Genomic DNA, 19,922 nt, shown 5'->3' on the forward strand with positions numbered 1-19,922 from the left:
TATTCCAGCTGTTGAGACTTTTTACAATTGGAATTTGTCCAACTATTTACTTGCTTTATGGAACATAAAATTGTTTTATGTCCTCTGACATTGTGGCCTGTTCCCATCTGTCTTCTGCCCACTTAGTTCATTTTGGATCTGATCTGATCTGATCTCATCATAGGTTCTCCAGAGATTTTGTCACAGAAATGATCCTCGACTCTGGCACCTTTAGTATCAACATGATCACAGAGGATAGTGTGACTGTTGGTCTAATACAGAGCAACATCAATATCAGACTTTGCACTACATCTGCTTCACAAGCTTTTAACTCAATACAAGACAGTCTGATTATTGCCTTTTCCCCTAGAGACTCTAAACTGAGTTACACTTTAATCTTCAGCTGAATCCAAGCATCATAATTTACAGTATCTAAATTAAATGGGTCGGTCTGCTTATGCTAAACTGACACAGTGAAATGGATCTGACAGCAGAAGAATTTCAGGATATTTAAACTGTTCTTTGTGTTATATAGATGAGATATAATTATCCTGGCATAGCATTGTACAGGCATGTCTGGCTGACTGTGATCAGTAAGGTCAGTAACATTTTGGTGACACAACATTTAAACAAAGGTGGACCATTCTTTACATTTCCACTATTCACTGCACCTGAGGGACTTTTATCGGTAATAGTTATATAAACTTGTTTATAATGCTGTAATGAAAGCCTGATTGTTTGCTTATACTTATTAATCTGACTACAAAAAAAAATGTATTCTGGTAATTCTTTGTCAACATGCCGGTGATGGTGGTAATCAGTTGGAATTGTGAATTTGATGTGATTTTGAAATTAGCACCAAGAAAAAGCAGGGAAGCACTTACAGCTCAGGCTGCATCTGAATAATTCTGATTGTTATTGATTTGCTTGAAGCATTATACCAGACACAATGTTGTGTTGCCAGAAACGTTAATCAATCCCCTCCTTGTGACTATATCAGAGACAAACGGGGCTTCCATAAACGTTTTCATGCACTCCTTTACCAGTACTTGCTAATGAAACAGCAATGAGGTATGTTTAAAGGGATCTTTGCACTTGGCTCTAGTTTTGTCACCACATGGTTGTGGGTAATCAGGAAAAGCATGCAGAGGACAAGGAGCAAGAAGCACACATACAGAAGCCCTTGCCAAATGCACGTACACAGGAACACACACATGCACTTTTGCCACAGTCACTTTCTGACGTCTCAGAGACAAGAGAAGCGTGATGATGAATGGGTTGTATCTACTTCTTCCAGACAGCGCGCCTGCAGGGTGGACAGAGGGACAGAGAAGGGCATCGGTCAGCGCACATTTTAGCCTCTATTTTCACTCATGTGTGCTTGCTGTGTGTGTGTGTGTGTGTGTGTGTGTGTGTGTGTTAACGTTCATCCTGGCTGCTGTCCTGTCTCTGCCTCTGACCATGGTTTCTCTGGTAGAGGACTCTGGGCCTAATTTTCCCTTCCCATCTGCCCCGGCACCGCCATTTCGTCCCTCAGCTTGCTGCTCTGACAGCCAGAGTTGCCACAGTGATGGATGACTGTGCGCTTAGTTTCAGTGTCAGAGTCTTGCTCCTCTGCTACCTGCCGTGTGGGTCCCTGTCAAAGACTTCCTGTCAGGTCAGCTATATTTTTTTTTCCCAGTTTCTACCTTCTCTTCTTTTTATCCAACTCTTCATCCTACAATTCTCCCATTTCTTCTTTATTTAGCTTCCTAGTGGGACCTAATTCAGGAGTTGGCGCAAAGTTTGAAATGTCATAAGAAATACACTGTAAACCTGAGAACTTCTGAAGAGCCACAGAACAAAGAGACTTATCGTGCCACTTCCGTGTTCTCGCCACATTTTCATTCAAGACAGATCTCCATTTCTTTATCGTCCACTAAGAGTGTAGATGCAAAACATGCTAATGAAGTCAGTTTCCTTAATGAGCAAGATGATGTGAAGTCACTGCCCCCTGTTTTGCTAACACATCGTGCATGTTTGTGTGCATGAGCTGCCAACTGTAACTGCATTTGTCGATGCGTGGAGGTGTCTTCATTATACAGCAAGCTTCCTTAAGAGTGACCCCGGTTTTACACCACACATTTTTAATACTGGCCCTTTGAAATGAGGTCCATAAGCGATGCACTCATGAGCTTTGTCTGTGAATGTAATTAGCCAATTAGTCTCTTCTTTATTAGAGACCAGCAGCGGCAGCCATGCGTCTCTGCTACCAGGGACTAGTTAGTATGTTCTAATGAGCCTTTAGCTCCCAACCAAAAACCATGTCAAGCATTATTAATAAAGAGGCTATTTGTTCAGGCCGTCCAGTTAAAATACTGTTAACACAGAGCTATGCTTAGTAATATATATCATCAAGAATGCACTATGAAACATGAAGGTGACAAAGAAACAAATTAGCATATTTAGTCCACAACAAGCAATGATCGTTTGTTTTGTTTTTTTAATTGATAATAAAGCATGCATGACTTTTTGTTGCTGTGCCTTTTTAGTCAACTCTCCATGACTGCTAGTGCTATTTCCACAAGAAGTCATCAGCAGACATGTTTTGAAAAATGTCCTCAGGCTTTTGAACAACTGTTGTCATATCATTTGCCACGTCTTGCCAAACTGTTATATTAAACTATTAGACTGTCAGTAGAAACAAGGAAAAGCAAAGACATGTGGAATTACCTCTTCGTGTGGCAAAGAAATAGATTATATGAGAAATGACTCTCTTTACTGTAGTATTGCACTGTAATCATAGAAGACTAGATATGCTAATAACACAAGCAGTTTGTGTCAGGTGCATTTTAGAGCATTTGGTGCAGGATTTCTCTCAGCCTGAAAGGGATCAAAGAGACAGCGGATGGATATGGATGTTAAAACTCACCAAGATGAACAACAGCTTTGGAAATTGTTTAGAAATACCAATGGCATTAAGTAGTAAAAAAGGAAAAAAAAAAACAGCAGTTGTGTAGGAGTAGTTGTTTGTATGTCAGTAAACCAGCTAAAAGTGGATCATCTGATATCATCCAGCTGATTATGAACAGGGAGAGAATGACTGTAATGACTGTAACACTATAGTCTCCAAATGATGATGAAATAGTTATTTCGTTTGTAAATTCAACATAACAATAGACTAATAAAAAATTGAATTTAATAGAATAATTTCAGGTCTAAGTTGAGCAGTTTCAGAGCACATTAAACTTATTATTATCATTATTATTAAAGGCTTGATGCCAGTGGATAATATCTATGAGCCTAAAAGAATTTTCCCTGTGAGATAAACAGACTTTCAGCCTGGCAAATAAACAATTGCAAAAAGTATACACTATAAATTTCACAATTATAACTGTTACAATATAACCGTCAGCCAAAGAAAAAACTGCAATGAGCACATTTTAGCAAAACAGCGTTTGATAGATGAAAACAGAATATTGTGTCCAACCAGGTCACAGTGTTGTTGTTGGTTTGTTTTTTAGCCAGCAAAAATGCAGTTTAAACATCAAACATTTCACAAAACAAATGTCTGTAATAATTTCAACTGTTTGCTCAGCTGTAAATTAAACAGGGATGATAGGGATTGAAGCAATGGTATTCCCATTTTAACAGGCTACAAACTGTCAGTTTGTGGCTGCAACACAAAATCTCCAATCATTCACCGTAGTTATGAGCAGGTTTCAGGTATGGCAATTAACCAATAGTGGTATTTCCCATTAACTGAGTGGTTCCATGTGTTACAACTTGATTAATCTGAGTACACAGTTCACAGATGCTTCATCCACTCACCTCCTAAGTATCTTATAAAAACGGCTTCCCTCTTCCGAACCATTTGCCCATTGGCTGGACACGATTCAAGTGTAGTTAGATTATTTGTTAGATTAAATTGTGACATTTCATCCCACATAAGATCGTTATTACATCAAGTACTACGTTGAAATAAGATGGCAGCCCATTTCTGTCTTTGTCTGTTAGACTTTAGAGATTGCAATTAGAAATGGATCATCTGTTAACTTATGAAGTGGTTTTATAGCTTCTAATCATTTTAATCTACAAAAAGCTTCTTAAAGTAGTCTTCGTTTTTACTTGCACCCGAATAATTGAAGAGGTCGGCTGGTACAAAAATGCTGGAATTTTCATTTTGCATTACAAGGTTATTTTTTATTATGGATATCCTGACAAATTCTGCATCTTTCCAATTTAGCATGGAAAGTGCTGGTCTTCCTTCAATTTTCATGAAAAATGGACTCTTCCAACCCAGCTGTTGATGCAAACCCTCTTTTCTCTCCCTGTGTAGGTGGAGAGATGGACACCAGCAAGAGATCATAAAGTCTGCTGCTAAGTTTTTGTATCACTTTTATATCTCTGGTTGTATTTGGTCCTTGTGAGTAATTTCTATGCTTGTCTAATCAATGAAGTACACTGATTCATGTAAATTGCTTGATGAGCCAAAATCAAATATTCTCATCTTCTTAATTCCCATCTTATTCCCATCTTAAATCTCATCTTCTTAATTCCCAAAAAGTTTCACTGGGTTGATGAGAACTAATATTTACTGAAAGGAAAAAAACATTTAAAAAGTGAACTGTTTGATAAGGAGGTTGAGCCTTGCTGTATGTGACTTCTGCTGGATAAAAAAAAAAACACTTAAGTTGTTGTCTGCATCATGGCACTATACCATCTGAATGGAGTTTCTACATTAGAGCCTATCTCAAATACCCAACTGTGTAAACCACCTGGGACTCTTTGCAGTCTGACTTGTGATTGCAGCCTCCCATTTTTCTATCTCTCACCACTCAGCTTCTTTCCTCAACACTTGGGTGACTGATGCTGTCTCTGCCTCATCTTTGACTGACAGAATAAACACTGTAACCACAACAGCAATGCTGGGAGAAAAACTATGAGCAACAACAGAGGCAGACAGGCACACCACAAGTCTGACAGTATACGACAGGGGAGATAAAGCTGTGACACTGTTAGCAAAGATAGGCGTGTGAGCCCAGCAATGTTAATAGAGTTAGGAGGCAGATATACCGGTGTGATAGTATAAAAGAAGATCCAAATGAATATGACAGTACAGGAGCAGGTCTGGGTGAGGAAACTTTGAAAGATGATAGCTGTTGGAGGCTGTGACAGTGTGACTGAACTTGACTGGGACTACAATCATAACTAAGGTTTGTATTGTAGTGAGATACTCTTCTCAGAAAGATTGACTCTGCACAGAAGATTCAAGCACAAAAAAGATATGTGCTGGCCACGTAGGAAATCAAATCTATCTTCAAAGAAAGTCCACCCTGCTCTTGCTATTCACAAGAAACTGAAAGGAGGAAATGGTTCAACTGGCTCAGGCAAATCGGGCAGTGAAAGGCAAACAAGAACAAAAGATTGAGATGAAACACCTGAGGCAAAACAGGGTGCTAGCTAAAAGAAATTTGCATAGTAAGACCAAAGAATGCCACAAAACAGAGCAACGAAAGAGAGTCTAAAAGGAACAAACAAGATTCCAAGATAGAAAAAGAAACAGTGAGAGGCAGCACAGACAGACTCAAAGATTGACAGGCCGAAAGGGAGGCCACAGAAAAGCATAGCGTCAGGCTGATATTGTCATTCTGTACAGCAGCCCAGCTCCAATGTGCTGATTATGAGAGCATCATTTGAGACTGACAACCTTGTTTCTACAGTACAGCGTGCCAAACACATTCCCAGCCCCCATCTTTCTCTTTCTGTGTTCTCCCCCTGAGCTCACACAATTGTTGTCTGATGAGGACTGAATGATTGGAGGAGGAACGAAGAGAAACGTGAAAAAATAACAGCAAAAAAAAAAAAGAAGCAGCTGGAGAGGTTGGTGATGGGGGAGAAAAACAGAAAGAGGCAGAGAGTGGAGAGGAGGTGTGGAGAACACAGACTCAATGCAGCTGCAATTAAGGGAGCAATTTTGTGCCAGGGAATATGCTAATTCCTCCTTTGTGTGAGCAGTTGATTGGCCATTGCACTGCACACCAGGCAGTGAAGGAAGGGGAAGTCGTGGGTTTGGACGCCTCTGTCTGGGACTACGTTCATCACAGCGAGCAGCATTAGAGGAGGAAAAAAAAGACCCACTTTTGTCAACTGTCTCATCCTGCATATCTAAGGGACGAAGAGAAAGAGATACTTATGCAATTAGCAAGCTCCAGAGACAGAGACTGGAACAAAGATATTCATTAATAGTCACGTATGAACTTTACATATGAGCAGAGACTTTATCCACTGAGGACTGGTTGTAATTTTGAACCTGAGGGATTCTGAGAATAGTGAGGAACTTCAGTTTTCCAGAGAGGAAAATGAACCTACAGTATCATTTCCACTGCAGTTTACCACAAAGAACTGTGATGTGAAGCATTTCCTGCAAATAAGTCAAGCCAATGAACTTTAGTTTGTTCATATTATTACCATGATCATTGCAGCATTATTGTTGATTTTACATATTTTTAACAACTGCAATAAACAACTTTGTTTTAAAATTGTTTTCTTCCATTCCCCAAATCAATAACATGTATTCAAAATCAGAAAAAGTCATAAATAAATAGGCATGAGTATGTAAGCACTCTGTAATTCATGGTCCTTAATGTAGCTGAGACATATGTTCTCATTCAGTATTTTTCAGCCTCCATGGTATCACATGGTAATTAGACACTCTCTTGAGAAAAGTGGAGGCAAAGAATCATAAGGCTGCATCAGCCTGTCAGCTGAGTGTGGCTGGTGATTAGCTCTCCAAGTGCAATGTGCACACCTGTCCTTATCATATTGCACAGCATGCACTTGAGCAGTGAAATGAAGGGAAAAGTGAAATGCCATGCTGATCAAGCACTTCTGGCTAATGCTGTTGTTTTACCCTGCTTGTATTTGCTGCAACTTCTTGAAATGTTTTCATTGCGTTCTGTCTCAGAGATACTAGCTTAATTGAAAATGCACACACAGAGAGGTTGTGTGTGTATTTTCAGTTAAACTATATATTAATTGAAATATATATTTATATATACATAGATACACTGCATTATATCTGGCAGTATAGCTCTGTTCTAGGACCTTTAGGTAGGGAGAGCAGCAGCCATCCCATGTGCATGCACAGAAAGCCAAGGCAGCAGAGAAGCAGCAAAAATCGCCAAATGACCGCACCAAGCAAACTAGAATACCCCCTTGTTTTTCCATGTGCTTACATGAAGGTTAAAAACAGTTTCAGGAACTGCAGTTAAATTTATGTTCTCAAATATATTCCACCTTATTTTCCATGTTTATTCAAGTTCAACTCATTTAAATGAATAAATCAAATCTTCAGACCTCTTAGTTTAAGCTACAATTTACAGGGTACAGGGTTATAAAGTACGGGGTTATAATGAACGTGACGCTTCCCAAAAAGAGTAATTGAACATTTTAGGCTTCCTAAAGGTAATATCTGTAACATGCAATTTTCTCACTCGAGGGAAAATAAAGGTTATTCTATTCTACTCTATATATTGTGGTGAACAGTTTGGTATGTGTGTAATGCCAAATTCTTAAAATTTTCTGACAAGAAAACATGTCACAGGTACGTTTGTCCTCATGTTAAAGATGCAGCTGTGCCAATATAAAGACACAGAAATCCTGACATGGTAACGTTATACATTGCCTGTTGTTTATTATAAGGCAGGTTTAACACAACGTGATGCAAACTTGTCACCATCTAACTTTTGATATTCAACTTAAACCTTTTTTTCGCCCTTTTTTTCATCTTTGACCCTGACCGTGTACTGATGGTGAAGGTGGTTTTAGGTTGTGACTATCTAAAAGGGATTTGAATGGAAGTATTTGAACAGATGGTGCTGTGACGCGACAGTTCAAGTTGGTCCACGATCAATCTGCTTATAAGCATTTTTCAACATGTTATAGTTTAGTTGCGTAACATTACACAGTTTCACATGATGCGAAACACAGATATGTTGCAAGTGGCACGTAACATTTTTTAGACCGCTGAAAACGTAGACATTTTACATCTTGTGGCAGTTTTTTATGTAATTTCAATGCGATTACATGTGATGTTGGCTAGATGGAGGCAAACAGTGAGTTTGTTCAGTGATAGGAGGAAAAATGGGCTCAAACCACAAAGAAAAAGGGGAGTTTAATTCCTATTTCATGTGAGTCTTACCTCCTTGAGAGGACTATTGAATGTTGGGCCATATATTGCACCTCCGGAGTTACAATGTGTAACTTATAGGTTGAGGTACTTCCAGAAATGCATCATGGTACTAAAAACTATTTTCTAATTAGTATCTAATCACTTCAAAATAACAATTTCTGTCTTTACATTACCTTCAAAAGAGTAGGTTAATTGTACAGCCAACAGTGGCCCTGTGAGGTGTGGGGATCAGCACTGGTCATCTCTCAACAAGAAGTTTCCTCTTCTTAATCTCAACGGGGCCTTTCTGTGTGGAGTTTGCAGTTCACTATATTTCTTAAATTCTCTGTCTATCTGTCATTTTTTTCTTTTTCCCCCTTGTCTTTTGGTGGTGATGTCAGAAACAGTCAAAAGGGGCGGCCAGTTCCATCACCATCTGGTCCCCAGAAGAAGGAGGCACAGTAGTTCTCTCACGATGCACACCCACTCAACAGCCCACAAAACACAAAGACACACTCACACAACTTCACTCCGAAGCTAAAGCCAAGATCCTGCAGTTGCACCAACATGGATACACACGCCAGCACCCATGCTGGCACCACAAGGAGCATTCAGAAGCACACATACAGGGACAGGCAGGCTTTTCCACCCACTCTTTCTCAGAGGTGCAGTCCATCTGCTCTCTCCATATACTTAGATGGCATTCCAATATGTACTGCAAGTTGCCAGCTTGGGGTGTATTACAGTCTCAGTAGGTACAGATGTCTGAAGTACACATAGAAACCACAAGAGATTGACCAATATGGTTTATATAATGCAATAAAAAGCCAATGATACATTGAAATAATTGTAAGAGAACATGTTTTAGAAAACATGCTGCCATCCAGAATGTTTTCTCATGAGTTTATGTTGAAATGTCCTTGTTTTGGATCACAAACAGACAAAAGAAGAGTTGATACCGGCCTTGCTGGAAATAAACAAGCACAGCTTAAGGCCATAAAGTTCCCAGAGGCATGTTCAAGAACATATATTCATGAATAAAATATGCAACTTTACTCTGAAGCAGATCTAAGGTAGAGATGGTAACAATATACACATGTAAACCTTAAAAAAAACCAGCATGTCGACATCAGGGTGTCAGATGCATGGACACACAGGGGCTGTGCATGTAGATGGGAAAAATAAAGTCCACCAGCATTTTAATTGTAACACTCGATTCAAAGTGAAGCTGAATTCCAATTGAGAACAGACTTCAGAGAAGATCAGCCCACAGTACAGAGCTCTGAGCGCTCAGGTTCCTGCTGCAGCTTAAAACATCACTGATGGCTGTTTCACCCTCTGACTCACTAAATTAACTCCAAATCCATTTACCAGCGTTGCAGCTTAAGCCCTCTAGTTTGGTTTGGGTCTTCAGCGGTTTCTTCTAATTGAGTTTCTAGTAATTACCACAAGGCTAATGCATTGTAAGTGCCTTCTAAATCAGGGGTAAAGATTTTGTTTCAGACTACAAGTGCATACAGTGATCGTATACATCGGGATGTAAGAGGGACTTTGGGACGTGCGGGACAAAAAAATAAGAATCAAACATGCCCTTGTGACAAGCTGCTCCCAAAGAGAGGATCATCATGCCTCACATGGCCTTGAACCCCTCCCCTCCCCCATCCTGCTTCCCTTTTTAATCCATGACTTTGATTCAGATTGCCAAGCAGAGGTAACCTGGTTGACACGCTGCACCCAGCCCTTTGATCTGTGCTGGCAAATTTGACATTACTGAGTAAGCTGACTCTGGTTGGATAAGTATACTAGAGGCTGAACAAATTGACTAGATACCTTGTGTTACCAATTTTTGGATAGCTCTAGGAATATCAAAATTAATCTGCAGACAGTAGAAATAGTGAGGGGATTGTGTTAATTATGCTCCTTTGACATTTCATTATCTCCATGCTTTTTAGTTACATTGTTGTGATAGTCATGAGAGAGTGAGAGGGAGCCTGTGAATAAACACACCTCGTGCTTTCACTCATGAAGCTGCCCGAGACCTTCCCTCTCTCAGAAGACTCCTTTAATTAGGCTTTAATTGCCTTATTAGCTGTGGCTATCGATGGAGGAGAGAATGCAGTGAGAGAAAAAGGTCAGGCAAAAGGAGGAAACTTAACAGGGTAAATAAACAAGGGTGGGTAAAGGGGGCGGGCTGTGAAGCAGCACTCACACATATAAACACTCAAATACACAGGCATGCGTACAGTGATGTGTTCAAACACAAATGTGCAAGTAATGGGTTACAGCTGGTAAAAGCGTGGCAGACTGTTGAGGGAAAGAAACTTCAGGTGATAGAAAGTAAAAAGATAACACAAGGTTCAGATATATGACTGCTCCTTCAAGAACAGGCTCTGAGGTGCATCTGAGCAATTGACCCCTCACCCTGAACTCTGTAAGGCAGGGGAGATGGACGAGGTGGCCGATAGAGCCGAGAGCAAAAGGAGGGGCAACAAGAAATGATGAATGAGAGGGAGAGCTGTGGAAGAAAAGGGAATGAGCAGGTGGAGGGAAAAAGCAAGACTGAGAAGATGTTGAGGAAGGAGAGGGCTGCTGTAAACCTTCTTCAGGGGATTTTCATCATGTATTCTCATGGCGGTCCAGTTTTACTGAATAGGCCTAAAGGGCACAGGCCTTCAGAGAGAAGCAACTTCACAGGTGCTGAATGTACACCAGGAGATGCAAAAACACAATATGACCTAAAGGGATGTAAACTCATCACAAAGGGAAACAAGGCAAAATACAAAATGACCACAAAAAGACTGCAGAGATTTAAAAAAAAAAAAAAGGTATCTCAAACGACCCTACACATAATGACCCTAAGGAGAAACTGAGCCATGCAGGTGCAGGCAATGCAAATTATTACAAGGATGGGAAAAAGCATACGAAATTAACATAAAGAAGAAAATTCTCACAAAAAAGCAAAATGACCAGAAAGACTAGAAACATTCTCACAAACAGACACAAAATGCCCCCAAGAAGAAGTCTTTCAAGTATACAAATGCTGGATCTGGGAATCTAATAGAATTAGCATATTGCACAGATGATTAAAAAGACTAGTTCAATGGCTTGTTTACATATGACATATGATGTACACATTTAAAAACTCATTAAGATGCTCTTTTTCAAGTCTTTAATGTGTATGCTCGTCCTCCTTGTCTGCTACTCTGTATCTTATACGTTTGTGCGTTACTTTTTACATTGAGTGATTAAACCTGGGGTGCTTGCTAATTTCATTTTCACTTTGCAAGCTGTTGACGGCGATCCTGCAGACATCATAGCTGGGAATTGTTATTGCTACTGCCCTGTGGCTAGCCATATTAATTTAATTTTTTTCCATGGAGGGAGAAAACTTGTGAAACTTCATGGAGTTAAGGCCTAGCGCACAACCTCGCTCAGAAGTAAAACTAACAGCTGCTCTACAAGTCCGGCCAGCATTTTTATAACTGCTGAAGGCTTTACCAATCCATCTGTTGCTATATGCAACTCTGCCTATAGTCAAGTGATACTAATAAAGGATGCCAGTGGGAGTGAAGCTTTCAAATATAGAAGCATCTGCAGAGGCGATGCACCGAGTTACCTTTCCACTGTGATATCTCTTCATCTGTCACCCACAGCAAACACTCACAGATCAGCACTGTATACGCTTTAGAGCAATAATTGTAATATGTATTTTTGTAATTTTATATGTAATAAACATATGTAATTTTGAGAAGTAGACATTTGATTTGTATGTGTTTTCACTGTATGCCCCCATGTTCATGCCAGTGTGAATTTGCACCTTTGCACTGTAGCTGTCACCGGCAAATATGTCTGTCTGTGCCAGGTTGCAGGTGAATCAATCCATCAGGGAAACGAAGGAGTGCCTCTTCCTCTCCTGCACATCATTCCCCAGTCTCATTAGAACCCATTCAGTCAATCAAGCATGAATCTTTAACACAATAACATGCAGAGTGCTTTGTCTGCGTGTAATTGGCCTAGCCAGGGCTGATTTTTCTCAAACGGTTAGCTTCACTTGCCTCTCTCAGACTGCAGCCAGGAGCCCCGTCCGAGGAATGCATGGCTAACTGAAGACGGAGGGAAGAAAACTAGAGGGTTGGAAATGAAGAATTATTCTGAAAAACTCTAAAAAAAAGTCATATACAGGGTTGAATATGAATTTCTGGCCTCCTCTACTGGACCTTTAGATATTTTCTGCTCCTCCTAATTCATTCAGTTTAACTCATTCAGTTCATTCAGGTTTTTGAAATGGTGCTCTTGCATCAAAATTGTGAGCGGTCAAGCAGAGCTCCTGTCTGTCACAATCCCACATGTTCCCCATTATCATGATAAACCAGCTGACATCCTATTTCCACGCACACACATAAACTCGCCACACATGGAGGGGGCTGCCTACACGCTCTCACACACAAAGGCGTGACAGGAGATGGATAACACGCTGGTGCAGAAATGCTGTAGCCTCGTCTGTATCCCCATGAGAGAGACTGTTTGTTCGCTATGATGGGTGACACGGCTGACTGACACTTTCCTCCAACCCAATAGCCAATCTACCGAAATTGTGCTGTGACATTGTTGATTAAGCAGACATTCAGTGCACGGTGTGTGCGTCCTTACATTGCGATGAGTTCACTGGTGCAAGGAAATGCAATCTTAGTCAGTTTGTATGTGTTGTAGGGATATTTTGATGTGTGTTCCATGTGTGTTCTGAGGACATGTGACTGTAGAAATCAAAGGAATGCATTTGACTTTGAGCTTTGCATGATTTAAACCTGGGTCTGAGATAATTATCAGTAGTCAAGTGCTGCCATCTAGTGGCACAAAGGAGTGAATGTTGCACATTAAAATGGCAACCTGCTTAAAATGAACAGTCACATTTGCAAGTAAACGGTGGATACAACAAAAAGTTACACTTATGTTAAACTTAATTTATAAAGGAAGTTTTCATCCGTCACAGCAGGGTTGGGGTGCTGCATTCTTATTTCTTCCTTTAATTAAATTCAAATTCATTCATCCTGCCATACTTCCTGTGTTTCCCTCTCACGCCACCCTGAATGTCTCAGCCTCCCACAGATCAATAGCTTTGTTTGTTTCAGCAATACCTCCCAGTGTTTTCACTTGTCCCTCCCAGCAGGAAGTGAATTGGATGTCCTGTCCTGTGCAGTGGTTATGCTGTGAATCAAAAAAGCCAAATTAAATTGCCTAATTGGTTTCCTTGGGAAGGGTAAAACAGATTTAAATTGATTACCGGTAATGGCCTTTTGTGGAACCACATTGGCTTCTGCTGTTGCAGGAGGATTTAGCAAAACCAATTAATTTGACTCACCTCTTACGCGCCCTCCTTCTGTCTCCCTTTTGTCTCTGTCTGGGAGCTTTTTCATCTTTTGCTTTTCCAACTCTCTAATGCCCTCCTTCATACTCCCAAAAATAAAAGAAATGATGATGATAATGTCACTGGATAACAATCATTCAAGCCTAATTGGCTGAATACTGTCACATTGAGGATGCTGATAGAATAGCATATAGATAAGATAAGATAGATAGGATATTTTTTTCTATGTCTGCTGTCTGACAAAAGGTTATTTAAATCTCTCTCTCAATTACTTTGACCGTGCATGTTTGCTTCCATGCTGTCGCTCTTTCTGCTGCTGCTGTTGCTTCGGCTTAGGGTGGAGAAAATAAGACGTCAAGGTCACATTTTGTCAGACAAGCTGATTAAATCCTTAATATGTTCTCTGTCTTTCTGTATCCGTGCATCGGTATTCCTCCGCCTCCAATCAAATATTATCGCAAGCAGACCTAATGTGACATTTAGAATGGGTAAATTGCAAGGGCTTAATGTGATTTTGTTCATTACATTAGAGAATCTATTATAAAAGATTAAAACAGATGTCACCCACATCAAAGTAAAAATAATTAAAAGCAAAGTCTCTTTTTTCCAGAAGGCTATAAAATGTCTTTAGTCAAATTGAGAATGGTATATCATCTGTGACTGTCTTTTGCAACTAAGCAAAATACGGATTTGTGTGTTGATCTCCTCCACCTTCATTACATGCAGTGAAATTAAATGCAGTTAGGCTGAATAGCCCGTGACAAATGAACAAAATAATTTCAAGCATTGTAAATTTATTTATAACCAACTTCATGGTTTGTAGAAGAGTTAAGCAGTCTTCTACTGCCCAAGGTTCAGTAGAGATGTATGAAAAAAAATTACTTAAGCACGGCTATTTACTTGGATTAGACGCAAAACCCCTTGGCATTACAAATTATTATAGAAAGAGGCCATATTCCATTACGGGATTACTTTACATACATTAGTTGTAGGTAATACTACATCTTTTTTTCAACTAGCATTGGACCAGCAAAAGCTATCTCAGAAAAAGGTGTTGATGTTTTAAACCAGTGCGGGTGTGTTGTACAGGGAAGATGTCCGTGACAGCCAAAGAATGCAAGGTTTAAAAAAAAAAAAAGGCAAAACAGTATTTCATGACGTGTTAGGCTTCAGTTCTGTGGGGCAGAACAAGGAGATGAGAATACAGCTTTACCACAAATATGACACAAGAAACACAATAGGATAATTATAGGTTATGACAGTTGATTGAAATCATAACACAATAACTAATTAAAGCACACAAGTAAAAGAAGGAAATCCTACTACTAATGTCTTAAGTGTGTGTCAGGATGCAGTCATCACAGCACTTCACATGCTAAGAAGGTACAAGACTTCACTACGCATTGTTGTATTATTGGCAATTCTATTATTGATTTAAAAAATCTTTGGATCGGCAGAATCGTAACAGAGGTCAAAATACAAACTGCTGTCGTGTTTCTCTAAATTCTATTTGGCTTTTTATCACATCAGACAAGAGCTTCAGCCTGAGTCTGTAACTTCTCACTCAGCCTCTGTCCTTAACCCCTTTTATCACTTCCTTCTTTGAATTTGAGCTTATTTTTCATAAATCACAGACTGCCATAGCATAGTAAAATATAACTGACCAGTCATTCCATTACCAAAGTGAACTTGCCACACTTAAAAAAGATGTATGCATGCAGCTATCTTTAGCCTGATGTTTATGAGTCAAAAGCAGCATCCTGTATCCGTTTTCTTCTTAAAGAACAAAAATGTTTGTTTTTAATGAATCATTTATGTCGGTTAAAACTAGTAAAAGCAATAAATCCAGATATGACATGAAGTCCCAAGATATAAAGATGAAATTTTCTAAATGTCTTTTAAATAAATGCACTGTGTGTCCTTAAGCAAAGTTTTCAGTCCAGCTGATGTGTCAGAAAAGCCAAAATAAAGGAAGTATAACGTTAAAAGCCCTTTCATCTATTTATCGTGGACAACAATTTATTAAGCCTTGACTGAAGGCACATCTCTTAGAACTTCTTGGATTCTTGACGAACATCTTTGGTTTGTCATACTTAGTGATAGTGGAAGTGCACAGTTTGAAAATGAACAAGTAAAGTTGCATGTTGCCTGTCACAATTGGTTGAACTATGACCGTTATTTTTTTAGAGAGAAAAAGCAAACTTTCCTTCCTTCAGGTGCACGACTCATCCTGTACATTTGCAAACTACTGTAGCCACAAGCCACAGCCGCTGCAGCTTGTTTGACAACTTGCTTTTTTCTCAGGTATCCTCAATGTTAACTTGCTATATTAATCAAAAACAGCTGAATGAATGCAACTCATTTATTCACCCCTGTCAGCAGTATAGGTAAAACTTCATCATTCATTCAACATTTGTTTTGTCTTAATGTCTCATGAATAAGTTTTAATTGCTTGTTGATTGTTTTTTACATTTATGCTACTTCCTCCTTTGTTACCAGTAACTACATTTCTTAATAATCTGACACAACTGTGAAACATATCAGTCTGCATTTCTGTGGCTGGACCAGCAAACCAACATTCACAATGCCAAATAAAATCTTTGTATTTGTTACAGATTATGTAGCAACCGCACAACAAAACACATATCTGCAGTTGTTATATCTCAGTGTGAAATACTTTATTTCTCCACATTTTTTACAGTCTTCATCAAAAGCTGCTACATTAGAAGTTCAACAGGATAAAGAGAGATTATGTACACCAACAATTTCCCCGGAAGAACAAAATATACAAAATATACATTTTGTTGTTTATGTTGCTTGTTTATGTTTAAAAAAAAAAAAAGAATCAAAGTAAATTATCTCACTCTTCTCCTCCTCACCGAGGATAGTCTTCACCCTGTAAATCCAGGAAACATAAACAATAAGTTAAGATCTAATAAACTGTAGACATCATGCATATAATTTTAGCCTCATCAGTGCAAATGCTGAGATCTGTCAAATGGGTAAATGGTATTTTACACAGCTTGTGCCCAAAGAAAAATAAATATAGTTTATTTCACCTTTTCAGACCAGAGGGTAGCTGGCAGCAGTGGCAATCCCACACTGGTTATTTTTGCTCCTGCTCATCTTGATGTATCCCTTGTCACCCCATCCGAGACCCCAGCTATGGAAAGATACAAATTGGAACAATGTTTCACTTCCATTTTTGGTCTTTATAACCAAGAAGTCTCAATGCAACTCTCTGTCAACTCAGCCAGTCACAGTGTATTCAGTGCCAAACCCTAAGATGAAGCAGAAAAGCTGCACATAAAGTAAAATATGAGCAACAGGTATAATTTACCTGTTTTTCACCAGCCAGAAGTCATGTCCATTCTCAGTACCGTAACCCACAGCCAGTACACCATGATCCAACTGTGTACTGCTGCACTCAGGCTCATCATACACTCCTTAAAACACATACACATTTGGGTAATACAAACTTGTGGATTGGCAAAGAAAAAAGATGATTTCCTATTTCTTTTTGTGTTCTGCACTTTTGAGCATTTCTTAGCAGGTGTCCCATGGTGTTTAAAAGCATCTACCTGAATCATAGAGCTGGAAGGATGAGTGAGAGGCATCAATGCCAACAGAGACTGGTCCAACTGTGGCCACAGCTTCCTTCAGAGCATCTTCATCTCCTTGACTGACATCAGTGTAGCCTGTGCATGTGGCACCAACACTATCAGGTTGGTAACGGCACTCTCCATCCTAAATAAATAAAAAATATTCCACGAAAGAAAGCTCATTTTAGCATACTGGCATATTGTTAAATGAAGGTTAACTGTATGTCAACATAGATTTTTAAGAACTGTTTTTTTGTAGGCTTTGCACTCAGTAAGTTTCAAGGTGATGTGCCACTACACATTCTGTCCACACGATGGCAGTATTGTGCACCTCTGCTGTGGAGGGCAGAAACTTTGTCGGTTGATAATACCGGTAAGTTGATTTGTGTGACATCTGTGACCATCTGTGACCGATGGCTCATGACCACTAAATGTTTTACATTTAAAGTTTATGGGTTATATCTGTAAAAAAAATCCCACGTAACACTTATTTATCCACAGAGCTTTCTGTTTACCTCTGCCTCATAAGGATAGGAATCCTCTGTGTCGATCCCTCCGTTTTCCTTGATGTACTTGAAGGCGTCGTCCATCAAGCCGCCCATGCAGCCCATGTTTCCATAATCACCAGAGCAGTCAACCAACTGCTGCTCACTCAGAGACACCAGCTTTCCTGTCTTCCTGAAGTTCTGACCCTCCAGTGAGCCAGTCTAGAACAGGGAGAAGAGAATTTTAAACCAGAGAAGAGTTGTGTAAAGTTTGATGGATTACTGAACATCTGGTTATTCTTGTACATACTGCACTGAAGGCCCAGCAGGACCCGCACTCCTTTTGATCTTTGACATCAGTAACATATCCCTTGTCCCTCCAGTCAACAGTATCGGGCAGATCAGTGCCTTCGGCCTGCCGGAGGAAGGTTGAGCCATGACGAGGCATGGAGGCATTGAAGGAGTGCAGGCAACCCTGAGATATCAGGCGCTTGTACTCTTCATTTTCCTGGTGGAGAGGCACCAAAATTCAAGTTCATGATAATATTCATACTATCCTTACATGCAAATCACAACTTCTACAAGTAATCTAAACTGGTTTGCAACAAGCTGTGTTGTGGCAAAACCAACCACATCTGTGTTTCTGTACATACCATGTCAGCAAAATAGGTCATGCCAAGGCGGTAGGATTTGATTCCCTGATCTGCCATGATGTTGTGCACCAGCACCAGTTTACGGTTTTTGAGCCAGGTTTGCTGGCGCCGAGCCTCCTCCAATGGAGAGCTGTAAGACCTGCCTGGCAAACAGAAAAGGAATTTGTCAGAAACAGAAGAGGGAAAAAAAATTATAATTTTGCCTGACAGGCAAAAGACAAACTCCTTTCTCTAAATATAGGCCTTGTATGCAGTGAACAAAGCATAGTTATCACAGTTTGATCAAAGAAAACAGCTACTCACCAAACTTCAGTTTCCAAGCATGGAACTCCAGGTCTTCCAGAGTGATGCTGGCACAGCTGGCCACAGCCAGAACAGCAGCAGCAACCAGCAGTGACTTCATTTTGACTGAACACAAGCAGAAAAGGCAGAGATCTTTTGTGACTTGCAGGAAACCGCACAGGTTTAAGCTGATCTCTTTCACTTCAGCTTTGTTTCACAAATGCTTCCTGACATGATGTTTGATGTCAAATGCGCACGACTTCACATCAGCTCTATTTCCCGGTTTCATCTCTCCCTCCAACTCCTCCTTTTTTGGTTTCAGAAAGTAGGCTGGTTGTTGTTGCCTGTCTTGTTATTTGTGCTGTAGCCACTTACCTGCTTCTGTGTCGGTGTGTTTGATGAAGACTGTGGTACAAACACCTGCTGGTGATAGAGATCTGCTTTCTAGAGGTGTGCTTATATAAGGGATTACAGTTAGGACTGCCTTATTCCAGTCAGGTGGCTGTCACAAGCTCATAAACAAAAAGAGAGTGAGTCAATCATTTAAAAAGAAATAGCTGGAGTTATGAATTATGAGAAAATGAACATGATGTTGGTTGTGATCAACTTCAAGACTTCAAAGCAATAATCACGAGTACTTCACATTTAGAGCTCCATGTTTCCCTGAGAGCACAATCATGAGCATGAATTACTCAGCAGTTTTGCTGTTTTGAAATCAGAAAGTGGCACGAAAAAGAAACTGTTTGTGTGCATGTTTGTGTGTGCGTGCACAATATTTTCACACAGAAAACAGGATTTTTTTTATTCTTTTCAGTGCTCTGAGTCCAATCAAAGACACGAGGGGCCTTCTGACTTAACAAGCCCAACACTGACACACTAATGTGTAACTAATGTGCGCCTGTTTGATTTGAAACCTCATAAGCAAAAGGTTGCCACGCTGGAAAATAGTGTGGTAGAGCGCATGCTATTCTTTCTGGAAAAGGTAGGCAGCATTTCATCTGACACCCACTTACTGAAAGCTTGAGTGATTTACATGAAATATCAGGATTTACTTAAAGTGTTTACCCATCATCCCTCTTCAAGAAACACTGGACCAAGACTTTTTCACTTTATGTACACAAACTAATTCAGCCAGCCTCACACTGATTTTGCTTTTGAAATGCCCTGAACACAAAATACGCTTTCGGAAAATCTTTTCTTTGCATTTGATATTGTTTGATTGGTATGATTCATGGTTGTTTCCGCTGACAGTTGTTCAACACTTCCTTTCTGTTCCCGCACATTCATAATGTGTTTCTTCTTTTTTTTAAGCTTTACTGTAAGGTCTGAAATGAGCTAACCTTACCAATCTACATTGCCAGGAACATACGAAAATTCCAGTTAATAACCCAATTCTGTATATGT

The 19,922-nt window shown here is 39.8% G+C and overlaps 1 protein-coding gene across 1 annotated transcript; it reads right to left on the reverse strand.

Moving 5' to 3' along the window:
• Positions 1-15,990: 15,990 nt before the first annotated feature.
• Positions 15,991-18,936, reverse strand: ctsl.1 (cathepsin L.1). The gene is made up of 9 exons (XM_072365583.1): positions 18,894-18,936; positions 18,540-18,644; positions 18,237-18,379; positions 17,894-18,091; positions 17,614-17,805; positions 17,078-17,243; positions 16,837-16,942; positions 16,556-16,659; positions 15,991-16,392 (listed from the first exon to the last, which is right to left on the reverse strand). Exons 2-8 carry the CDS (start codon positions 18,637-18,639, stop codon positions 16,560-16,562), a joined length of 1,005 nt encoding a protein of 334 aa, XP_072221684.1. The 5' UTR covers positions 18,640-18,644; positions 18,894-18,936; the 3' UTR covers positions 15,991-16,392; positions 16,556-16,559.
• Between the last annotated feature and the right edge of the window lie 986 nt (positions 18,937-19,922).

Source organism: Leuresthes tenuis, unplaced genomic scaffold (genome assembly GCF_036924035.1).
Source record: "Leuresthes tenuis unplaced genomic scaffold, fLeuTen1.0.hap1 SCAF_15, whole genome shotgun sequence".
Classification (NCBI taxonomy): domain Eukaryota; kingdom Metazoa; phylum Chordata; class Actinopteri; order Atheriniformes; family Atherinopsidae; genus Leuresthes; species Leuresthes tenuis.